General features: G+C 43.4%; 1 protein-coding gene across 2 annotated transcripts in view; it reads left to right on the forward strand.

The window, feature by feature from the left end:
• Positions 1–12,372, forward strand: part of RPIA (ribose 5-phosphate isomerase A) — a 35,251-nt gene that overhangs the window by 5,643 nt on the left and 17,236 nt on the right. For both annotated transcript variants that reach the window (XM_070379468.1, XM_070379469.1), the window contains exons 2-3: positions 2,689–2,749; positions 5,019–5,074. In XM_070379468.1, the coding sequence (XP_070235569.1) occupies positions 2,689–2,749; positions 5,019–5,074 (117 nt within the window). The remainder of the gene's footprint in view (positions 1–2,688; positions 2,750–5,018; positions 5,075–12,372) is intronic.

Genomic DNA, 12,372 nt, shown 5'->3' on the forward strand with positions numbered 1-12,372 from the left:
ACTAGCACCACCTGGGAAACCCAAACTGTTCACAGGAAAACCCAAAGAACCACAAAATTATATACAGTCAGGGAATGTTTAAATAAATTTACAGGAACTCTTATAAATCTGGAGAAGTCTCTTGAGAGTCCCTTGGATAGCAGGAGATCAAACTAGTCAATCCTAAAGGAAATCAACCCTGAATAGTCATTGGAAGGACTGATGCTGAAGCTCCAGTCCTTTGGCCACCTGATTCAAAGAGCTGACTCACTGGAAAAGACCCTGATGCTAGAAAAGATTGAGGGCAGGAGAAGGGGGCAACAGAGGATGAATTGGTTGGATGGCATCACTGACTCAATGGACGTGAGTTTGAGCAAACTCTGGGAAATAGGGAAGCCTGACATGCTGTAGTTCATGAGGTCACACAGAGTTGGACTAATCATCGACTTATCATCAACTGAACAAGAGCTATAGGATAATTAGTTGGATTTCACAAAACAATTTGCATTTCAATGGGCAAGAATTTGCAGGGGCACACTCCCATGTAGGATCAGATAATGCCTGCACATTCCAGCATTTCGTTGTAAGAGTCTAATAGTCTCTTGCTCATTTCTAAGTCTTAAATTTTCGCTTCAGTCAGTTCCTTTCAGTCCAGTCGCTCAGTCATGTCCAAGCGACAGTCTTTGCATGTCAGTCAGATTCCGTGGACTGCAGCACGCCAGGCCTCCCTGTCCATCACCAACTCCTGGTCCCTCAAACTTATGTCCACTGAGTCAGTGATGCCATCCAACCGCCTCATCCTCTGTCGTCCCGTCCCCTTCTCTTCCCACCTTCAATCTTTCCCAGCATCAGGGTCTTTTCAAATGAGATAGTTCTTTGAATCAGGTGGCCAAAGTATTGGAGTTCAACATCAGTCCTTCCAATGAATATTCAGGACTGATTTCCTTTAGGATGGACTGGTTGGATCTCCTTGCAGTCCAAGGGACTCTCGAGAGTCTTCTCCAACACCACAGTTCAAAAGCATCAATTCTTTGGTGCTCAGCTTTGTTTATAGTCCAACTCTCACATCCATACATGACTACTGGAAAAGCCATAGCCTTGACTAGACAGACCTTTGTTGGCAAAGTAATGTCTCTGTTTTTTAATATGCTGTCTAGGTTGGTCATAGCTTTTCTTACAGGGAGCAAGTGTCTTTTAGTTTCATGGCTGCGGTCACCATCTGCAGTGATTTTGGAGCCCCCAAAAATAAAGTCTGCCACTGTTTCCACTCTTTGCCCATCTATTTTCCCTTGGGGTGTTGAATTACCTCTGAGGGGCTTTGAGGTCACAAGGGATTGTTGTGAGATTCAACCTTTATCAACATTGTAAATCTTTGTAGGTGCTTAGTAGCGGATAGCTGCTGCTTTGGCCTGCAGCTGTTCTGCCCTAAACAGGGAAGAGCTTACTCGGAGGAAGTTGCTTAGGAACCAAGCTCCACATTAGTTCCTGTTAGTACCCTGGCCTTATTTTGCTGTCTGTGGTCTAACTGACCTCGGCTGGGCCCCTGCTCTGCTCTCAGGTCCCTTCCCCCTTTCTTACAATGGCAGGCTCAGTAGTGTGATGCCTGGTTCTCCTCCTTTGTACTCATGGAATGCTTTCCTATATGGCCACCAGATGAAGACTGTTTCTCATGTTCCCAGTTCAGCTTTCCCCCTCTCCCCATATTCTCTGAAGCAGACTTGTGCAAAATGAGGATCCCTTGATGTGATTTGATATTCAAGGTTGCTTCAGACTCTCCTCTCTTCTGTTGGCTTTGGTTGGAGCTCTGGATGGTAGACTTGATGTGTCTCTGAGGTTTGCTGTGATGCCACCAACTTGAAGGAGACTGTGGTCAGCCCCCTGCCTCGTGGATGTTAAAACTTGACATCTACAATGTGGGAAGATAGATGAAAAGTCACTGAAGTCAGAAACCTCTGTTTTCTGCTATTAATGTACAGCTAGGCTGTTTTTCCCTAGGGTCTTTCTCTTTGGAGTTGGCCAGAAATCCTCCAGTGTTCATCTGCAGGCCATTTCTGTGTGGTAGAATATGAGGAGTGTTAAAAATAAGACAACAGGCCCCAAAGGGAGTTGCTTATGCCAAGCCACAGGTCACCAAACTGATACTTAATTACGCTTTTGGCTCCCCCAGAAATGGAATCTTAGCCCAGCCAATCAAGGATCGCCTGATCAGCACTAGTGAGGCCATCTGCCTGGGAGACCCCTGCCATCCCCTACAGGAATTCACCTTACAGTAACCAACTCCCTTTTAGCCAAAAGTAGCTTCTTTATTTTTCCTACTCCCTTCCTGCTATAAAAGTCTTTAATTTTATACAGCTTCTTAGAGATCCTTTCTGTTTGCTAGGTTGAATCCTGCCGAATTCGAGTTGATGTTTGCTGAAATAAAATCTTAAAAGTTTTAACCTGCCTCAGTTTATCTTTGAAGAGGAGGAAATGGTAGTAGCATTGTCAAGGATGGAAGGAGGAGGGCTCTGCTGATAAGTTGCCACTGGGCACCGGAACAAAGTCCAGCTTTGAGGTTCAGTGATTATATTTCTGTGGCCACAGTACCTGCTTTGTGCCCATGTCAGTGAATTGCTATTCCTTATAATTTTATAGCTCTAGAAAGGGTGCTAGTGAGGGAGTAAAATACAGTATTAATAAAGTTTCCCTCTTCTTTTTTTATCTTTGCAGAATAACCAAGTGCTGGGAATTGGGAGTGGTTCTACAATTGTCCATGCTGTGCAGCGAATAGGTATGGTCTTGGGGCCAACTCGATGTTTTGTGCAGGACAGTGGGGGAGGGGATATAGAGGAGAAGTAGGCAGCGGGCACTGGCTGGGCATCTGCCCAACTTGGTGCCAGCCATGTGGAGCCTGCAGTCAGGTGAGTATTTCTGTCCTCCTCTAAGTGCTATTCTTGGGCCCCGTCACCCAACTCTGGGGGTTACCCTGGCTTTCTTTGCTCTGCTGTGCTGCAGGTGAGGAGCTGAGGAGCTGACTTAAGGTGAGGTGTGTGTCTCTGTGTTTCTGTGTCTCTGTGTGTGTGTTTTCCATGGAACCTTAATCATCATCATTGGTGTGGTGGTGTGTGTGTGTGTGTGTGTGCGCGTGCATTTGGCCTCATGGATCCTAAGGCAGGCAAGCCCTTTCAAGCTGGAGGTCCCTCAGGCACACAAATCGAGGCCAGCCCAGGCTTGTCCTATTTGTGACCCTGGCAATGGTGTGACCTATCAGTTGGTGGCTGGCTCCGCAGGTGCTGACTTCATTTAGATTTGGGTGTCTCTGGGCTCAGGAAAGGCTCAGGAACTGTCAACCCTGGTGGCTGCTCAACAGGTTTGACGGCCCTGCTTTTGTTTGTGAGAACAGAGCCCAGAGGAGAGGCTTTCCTGAATGCTGCTCTCCTCTGCCCAGTGCCAAGGGGCTGCGCTCAGGGGACAAAGCCCAGGAATGCTCTGTCTTGAAGGAATGATTGTGGTACAGGCATGCTGGCTTCTGGAAGCCTTCTCATTAGCCTAACAGGGCCTCAGTGTGGTACACCCTTGTGCCTCAGCACTGTGTGCGTGTGGAGGGCTTTTAGGGCACAGGGATTACTGTAGATTTCGTCGTAGTGCCATCTAAACCTCCCTAGGTGCACATTCAGTGACTCAAGAGATTTGATATTTTTTAATAAGACAGTTTTCCCCTGTTGACTGGGGAAAAAAAAAAAAAAGCTCAACCTAAAAATTGAGCATTATGATTTTTTTTTGGTTGCATCACATGACTTGCAGGATCTTAGTTCCCTGAAGAGGACTGAACCCTTGTTCCCTGAAGAGGACTGAACCCTTTTCCCTGCAATGATATTGCAGAGTACTAACCTCTGGATGGACTGCCAGGGAATTCCCCAAGAATTATGTTTTATTTGGGGCATTACTGAAGACTTAAGTCTCAGATACAGCTTTTCAGATAGCTCTGAGGGACCGTTGAGAAGCCAGGACATGTAGGAGTTTTTGCAAAAAAAATAACCACACAAAACTCCAGTAGTCGAACATCAAAAGATTACTGCTAATTAAGGAAAAACCAGATCTCAAGTTAATAAATTTAGTGCTTTTCTGGGTATGGGAAGATGCAAGAGTCTGGGCTTAATGAAATTACTCCTTTGATGTGCAGCTTAACCTGGGGCCAGTGTCCTGTTTTTCTCCATCTTGAATCCTCTCCGAGTGTACTGCCTAGGGTGGGTGCAGTGACTCATGACTTGATGACATCCTTTGTTTACTGAAATGAGAGGAGGCATTCTTTGTCTGCATCCCTTGAGGTTTTTTGGTTTTTGGCCATACCACATGGCTTGTAGGATCTTAGTTCCCCAACTAGGGACTGAACCCTGGGCCCCATCAGTGAAAGCGCCAAGTCTTAACCACTGGACCACCAGGGAATTCCTAAGACTTTTGTTTTTGTTTAAATCAAACTTTCTGGAAAGGTGCAAATTTTAAGTGAATAAATAAACCCTCTTTTAACTGTCCTCTGGGGTCTATAAATGATTATATTTTTTTATTAAATGCAGAAGTCACGTTCTAGCTTTTGTCTGTAAAAGGCAATATAGGGATGTAGTTAAGACTGTGGCGCTAGACTGCCTGGGATCAGATCTTAGTTCTGTTGTTTGCTAGTTGCTTACCAGTTATTTTTGTCTCTCTGCACCTGTTTCCTCATCTGTAAAGTGGGAATAATAATTGTAAGTTACCTTTGGGTTCCTGGATTAAAAGAGTTCATATGTACAAAGTTCTTTGAATAATCCCAAACACATACTAGCAAACACTGATGTTTCTCTTTCCGTGATTGGTTCTTAACCTCTTTAGGCATTTTTATCCTTGTCTGGTGACATGTGCAGTCTGTTTACCAACTTTTCACCAAGGGTGGGGACATGGAATGAAAGGGACCTGTCAGTGGTGGGGATTAGACCTTTTCTGTTGGCTTTGAGCAAGTATGTGTATGACAAGGAAGATAAAGTGAGGAGAGTGAAAAACCACCAGCATGGCTTTTGTCTTCACAGCTGAAAGAGTGGAACAAGAGAATCTGAAGCTCGTCTGTATTCCCACCTCCTTCCAGGTATGTCCTGCTTTCCCTTCTCCATCTTGGCAGTTGGCACTGAATCTTCAGGTTGCTGAGGACGAGGGGGTGTGGTTCTGGGTTGTGCACCAGGGTGGTTCTGGGTGAGAGAGCCAGGAGCAGGAGGCTAGTCAATTGATGGGAGATTGCTCCTCAGAAGCATGGTTTTAGAGGTGTTCCTTTATTTACTCTGAATATTTTAGCATATCTTTAGTATATTGTGGAGTATGTAGAGATAAGCACATGGTCTCCATCCTCAAGAAGTATTTTTCCATTTATGGATGAAAAAACAGGCTACAGGGCATTAACTGATGTGTTAGTAATACAGGGATAGTATTTTGAGTCCATATCTAATGCTGTTTGACCATAAAATAGTAGGGGCTGGTGAAGGAAAGCAACAGAGCCAATTAAATGTAGGGAAAGATACGGGAAGAGTAGACTTCAGGAAGGGAGGGGGTCGTTGTGGGGAGGTTGTGCCTATCATCTCTCATTGAATTCATTGAGGAGGTACTGTGAGCTGGGGTTAGCCTTGCTGGCGATTGGTGCTCCTGTGATATTGTGGACTTGGTTAAAGAAACCCTCAGTCCTGGAGGCTCAGCACTGCAGGTAGCTCTGGTGAAGGGACAGAGCTGAAGGGAGAGGACGGTATCCTTTTGGGCTTCCCTTGTGGCTTAGTGGTAAAGAATCCATTTGCCAATGGGGGAGACTCGGTTTGATCCGTGGGTCAGGAAGATCCCCTGGAGAAAGGAATGGCTACTAGCTCTGGTATTCTTGCCTGGAGAGTCCCATGGACAAAGGAGCCTGGTGGGTTACAGTCCACGGAGTTGCAGAGTTGGACATGACTGAGTGACTAAACAAGGAAAGTTTCCTTCTAAATCAGGTGTGTGCCCCTGCCTGTCAGTGGGGAATGGAGGAGGAGACATGATAGGAAGTTAGGATAGTGTGTCCTGCCAGAGCTTCCTTGAAGTTATATCTCTTGGAGACTCTGACCAGCTGGGTGGGCACCCACGGGACTGAAGACAGTACCATAATTCTTACGTTGGGTTGGGAAGGAAGTGGTTTTACCTGGCCTTTCTTGCTTTTGAAATCTGGCTGTCCTAAGGAGATACTCTAAGTCAGAAGGGTTGTGATGGGTTGCCTTGGTCTTTTGAAAAATCCTAAGTGTGTCATTTTTCCAAAAGAATTGATCATCTAGCATTTTTCTTATTTAGTAAGTTATTTGATATTGGTGTTCATTTTTAAAGTTGTATATGACATTAGTTGCTCAGTTGTGTCCGACTCTTTGTGACCTCATGGACTGTAGCCTGCCAGGCTCCTCTGTCCATGGGATTCTCCAGGCAAGAATACTGGAGTGGGTTGCCATTTCCTTCTCCAGGGGATCTTCCCAACCCAGGGATTGAACCTGGGTCTCCTGCACTGCAGGCAGTTTCTGTGTCTGAACCATCTGAACATACATGGATTGAAGAGTCAAATAATTCAGTTTTCACCTCCTTTCATGGCATACCCTTCCTTTTTCAGTGTGTTTATTGAAGTCTCTTAGTCAATACATTTCCAATTTTGGACTGCTACTTTTTTATTAAAAAATATCTATAAAACATCTCTTTGATTCATCCTCTCCAGTATACACATTCTGAATTGTACCCTTTTTTATTTTTTACTGAAGTGGTTGAATTACAATGTTCTGTTAATTACTGGTGTACATAAAAGTGACTCACCCATATGACAAATATACATTCTTTTTCATATTCTTTTCCATTATGGTTTATCACATGAATCCCATTTTATACTGAGTATGGAACAAAATAGAGGCCCCACTGATAATTTGTTCATGGCTCTTAATGAACAGGCAGACAAATTTCCAATTTTTTTTATGTCTTTTCATTAAAATGAGTTTGGGAGAGAAGCAGCTTTTTAAAATTCCACACACTTATGGAGCAGTTTTGGGATGATATTTGCTATAGATGACTTTGTTCTGATTTTTATTTAAAGTAAACAATGAATCCAGAGGACCCTGAATTAGTCTAGCAGAGTCAGACACTGAGAGACTGAACTGAACTGAACTGAGTTCCAGGGTATGACCATGGATCAGGAAACAACTGCTTAATTAAACGTTAATTAAGGATTGGGAGAGGATAGCTCAGTGAAGAAATTCAGTGGAGAAACTGGATAATGCCAGAAGGTAAGAGAAAGAACCCATGGTGGACAAAAGGCCTTTTTTTTAAAAAAGCTAAACACTCATTGGATGTTTGCACTGTCCCAGAATCTGGAAACTACATACTTTTCTTGCTATTTACATTTTTTTTTTCAACTTTAGGTAATAATTCTACACTGAATGGGTGAAAGGAAGATCTAGTTCTTTGACCATGGATCTCTTCCTCCTTGTTTCACAGTCAGTTCACTGGACTGCCAGGAAGTCCCAGTGGACAAACTTTTAAAACTATTTTATTCTTGGATGAGGCTTAGAATCTGAAACTGCTTACAGATTTAAGCTTTTGTCCAAACTGCAGCTGAGCTGAATGGGTGAAAGGAGTGTGCATTTGCTCTCTACAGTTCACACACCCTTCTCCCAGTCTTCAGGACAGTCATATTCTGGTGAGGCTTACTGAGTGCTTACAGAAAGCTGATGTCCAAACTGCAGCTGAGCTGTACAGTGTGCTGTGGTTACGCTTCCTTACCTGCCCGTTGTTTTGTTTTTCTGAAAGTTAAGTAAATTGCCTTTGGTTTTTTTTTTTTTTTTTCATTTGCCAGGTTATCTACATACTCCTTACTAATTCAGCCTCGAACTCTTAGCTACATGGAAAGTCTCACCTGTCTGGCCAGTAGATGTTCTACTCTTTGACTTTTGTCTTCTTGCCTGGGTCTCTGGTTGCTAGCAGCTGTACCTTGCTGTGGCTTTGGAGGTGTCTCCCTTCCTGCTCAGGAACTTACCTGTTCTGTCTCATTTTGGATCATCCAGTCCCTTGGTCTTGTTCCTCCTCACTACTCCCCCATATCCTTTAGTTTGTTTCCTTCAACTTTAGTGAAACACGTGTTTCATATCAGGGGTCCCCAACACCTGGGCCATGGACTGGTTCCTGTCTGTGGCCAGTTAGAAACTGGGGAAGCTTCATTTCTATAGCCACTCCTCATTGCTTTCATTACACCTGAGCTCTGCCTCCTGTCAGATCAGTGGCGGCATAATGGTGGGTTGTATAATTATTTCATTATATATCACGTTGTAATCAAAAGTTAGAAAGTGAAAGTTAAGTTGCTCATTCGTGTCTGACTCTTTGAGACCCCGTGGACTGTAGCTCACCAGGCTTCTCCATCCATGGGATTCTCCAGGCAAGAATACTGGAGTGGGTTGCCATTTCCTTCTCCAGGGGATCTTCCCGACCCAGGGATCAAACTGCATTGCGGGCAGACGCTTTAACCTCTGAGCCACTGAGGTTTACCCACATTGTAATCAAAATGCGCAGTAAATGTAATGAGCTTGAATCATCCCCAAACCACCTCTCCACCCCTGTGGGAAAATCATCTTCCATGAAACCCATCCTGGTGCACCCATCCTGGTGCCAAAAGTGTTGGGGACTGCTGCTTCAGATAGCTACCCAAGTGCACGGGGTGCAAACTTGTCGGCACTTTGGATGTCTGAAAATGTCTTTATTCTAGCCTCTCTGGGACTCAGGTATTTGGGTATAGAAATCTGTGCTAAATCATTTCTTAGTTCTTGGTTCTGTCTGCTGGCTTTCAATTTGCTATTGAGGAGCTTGGTGCCATTGATTCTTGATCCTTTGTATGAAGTCTATTTTTCATTCTCTCTGAACTCTTAACACCCTTATATTATCTTTATCTCCACTGTTTTGAAATTTCACTTTGGTGTGGGTTTATTTTTGTCCACTGTGCTGGGCACTTGCTGGGACATGTCATTCTACAAATTGACCATCTTCAATTTGGGGGATTTTTCTTTTTCCCTATTATTCCTTTGATTTTCTTTTCTGTTTTCTCTGATCTTTCTTTTGGGACCCTTGTTAAGTCCTTGGTGCTCATGGCCTGTTTTGTCCTTTTGTCTAACCTTTTATTGAGCTTTTTCTAACTTTTCTATTGAGCTTTCTTTAGTTTCATATGTTTAATTTCATGTAAGAACTCTTTTTGTTGTTCTCTGAGTAGTTTTTGTTTGTTTGTTTTATGGGTTCAATTTTTCCAGTTTCTTCTCTAAGCTCCCTGAGGATATTAATGCTTTTGTTTTTGTTCTAAGATCTCTTCTCCCTCTTATCTTTCCTCAGAATTTTGTTGTTGTTTACAGTTTGTTGGAAGTATAATTTACAGACAGTACAATTTACTCTTTTTCTGGTACTTCCCTGATTGTCCAGTGGTTAAGATTAAGAATCCACACTTATTACTTCAGGAAGCATGAGTTTGATCCCTGGTTGGGGAACTCAGATCTCGCATGCCGTGTGGTACAGTCAAAAAAAAAAAATTACTCTTTTTTAGCATGTAATTCTGAGTTTTGACTGATATGGTCAAATCACAACCAACACAGACAAATATTGTTAGAGTGCTTGGTCTTTTCTTTTTTTAATTCTGGCACTTCTTAATTCTGGTGTTCTTCAGCTGGCTGCTTGTTTTGAACACTAGCAGACTAAGAAGCTGATTGGAAAGCAGCCCTCAGGGTGAGGCTAGCCCTTGCTCTCGGCTTGTCTGCCAAGCCCTTATCTTGGGGGGAACTTCTGGAGTCAGATCATTTTTCTTTCCTTTGACTGGTCAGGTTTCCTAGTGCAGACTGCCCAGTGCCCTTTTAGAAGGGGTATGCATAGCTGCCATGTCCTGGGAACCAAATAGGAGAGGAGGGTGAGAAGACATCTGTCATTATTCAAGACATAAACCTGTTTCTGATTTCTCCCATTTTCAGTGTTGTTCTTGTGCTAGATGGAAAATAAGTACCTGCTACGTTTTGCAGTGTGTTTTTGACTCTGGGCTTGATCATATTACTTGTTTTGCCAATGGAATGTGTCATCAGTGGGTTGAAAAGTGCTTTTGCTTTGGGGGATTGGCCTTTTTGCTCCTGAAACCTTTCTTGTTGCCTTGTGAACAGGCCTCAGCTAACTCCCCTGGAGGGTAAGAGGCGAGTGAGTGAGGTCATACTAGAGACTTTTCAGTCTGTCCATGGAATCATGAGAATTAATAACTATTTGCTCTTTTAAGCCTCTTACTCTTGGGGTAGCTACTCCACAGCAAAAGCTCACTGATGGAGAACCCCATCTTCAGCTCTGCCTGGCAGCCCAGTCCCGAGCCTGCTGTTTTGACCTTCTCCAGGGAATAAACATGCTACTTTGGAAGAAGTGGAGAAAGATGAGAAGCTATAACAGGTTCTCAAATAGCCTTTCAGCCAGCTTTCCCTTATGACTTCCATTGTTGCATCTGAAGTTCACAGTGTCGCTGAGTTCCTGGAACCTTTTGGGGGTTGCTTCTTAGCTTTCTCCAGTACAGGTTTAGGATTTCTCTCCCTCATTTTTGCCACTTACCATTGTTCATTCAGGTATGACCTAAATCAAATCCCTTATGATTATACAGTGGAAGTGAGAAATAGATTTAAGGGCCTAGATCTGATAGACAGAGTGCCTGATGAACTATGGAATGAGGTTTGTGACATTGAACAGGAGACAGGGATCAAGACCATCCCCATGGAAAAGAAATGCAAAAAAGCAAAATGGCTGTCTGGGGAGGCCTTACAAATAGCTGTGAAAAGAAGAGAAGTGAAAAGCAAAGGAGAAAAGGAAAGATATAAACATTTGAATGCAGAGTTCCAAAGAATAGCAAGAAGAGATAAGAAAGCCTTCCTCAGTGATCAATGCAAAGAAATAGAGGAAAACAACAGAATGGGAAAGACTAGAGATCTCTTCAAGAAAATTAGAGATACCAAAGGAACATTTCATGCAAAGATGGGCTCGATAAAGGACAGAAATAGTATGGACCTAACAGAAGCAGAAGATATTAAGAAGAGATCTGGCAAGAATACACAGAAGAACTGTACAAAAAAGATCTTCATGACCCAGATAATCACGATGGTGTGATCACTGACCTAGAGCCAGACATCCTGGAATGTGAAGTCAAGTGGGTCTTAGAAAGCATCACTATGAACAAAGCTAGTGGAGGTGATAGAATTCCAGTTGAATGATTCCAAATCCTGAAAGATGATGCTGTGAAAGTGCTGCACTCAATATGCCAGCAAATTTGGAAAACTCAGCAGTGGGCACAGGACTGGAAAAGGTCAGTTTTCATTCTAATCCCAAAGAAAGGCAATGCCAAAGAATGCTCAAACTACCGCACAATTGCACTCATCTCACACGCTAGTAAAGTAATGCTCAAAATCCTCCAAGCCAGGCTTCAGCAATATGTGAACCGTGAACTTCCCGATGTTCAAGCTGGTTTTAGAAAAGGCCGAGGAACCAGAGATCAAATTGCCAACATCTGCTGGATCATGGAAAAAGCAAGAGAGTTCCAGAAAAACATCTATTTCTGCTTTATTGACTACTCCAAAGCCTTTGACTGTGTGGATCACAATAAACTGTGGAAAATTCTGAAAGAGATGGGAATACCAGACCACCTGATCTGCCTCTTGAGAAATTTGTATGCAGGTCAGGAACTAACAGTTAGAACTGGACATGGAGCAACAGACTGGTTCCAAATAGGAAAAGGAGTACGTCAAGGCTGTATATTGTCATCCTGTTTATTTAACTTATATGCAGAGTACATCATGAGAAATGCTGGACTGGAAGAAACACAAGCTGGAATCAAGATTGCCGGGAGAAATATCAATAACCTCAGATATGCAGATGACACCACCCTTATGGCAGAAAGTGAAGAGGAGCTAAAAAGCCTCTTGATGAAAGTGAAAGTGGAGAGTGAAAAAGTTGGCTTAAAGCTCAACATTCAGAAAACGAAGATCATGGCATCTGGTCCCATCACTTCATGGCAAATAGATGGGGAAACAGTGTCAGACTTTATTTTTGGGGCTCCAAAATCACTGCAGATGGTGACTGCAGCCATGAAATTAAAAGACGCTTACTCCTTGGAAGGAAAGTTATGACCAACCTAGATAGCATATTCAAAAGCAGAGACATTACTTTGCCAACAAAGGTCCATCTAGTCAAGGCTATGGTTTTTCCTGTGGTCATGTATGGATGTGCGAGTTGGACTGTGAAGAAGGCTGAGCGCCAAAGAATTGATGCTTTTGAACTGTGGTGTTGGAGAAGACTCTTGAGAGTCCCTCTTGAGAGTCCCTTGGACTGCAAGGAGATCCAACCAGTCCATTCTGA

This window comes from Bos mutus, chromosome 11 (assembly GCF_027580195.1).
Source record: "Bos mutus isolate GX-2022 chromosome 11, NWIPB_WYAK_1.1, whole genome shotgun sequence".
Lineage (NCBI taxonomy): Eukaryota > Metazoa > Chordata > Mammalia > Artiodactyla > Bovidae > Bos > Bos mutus.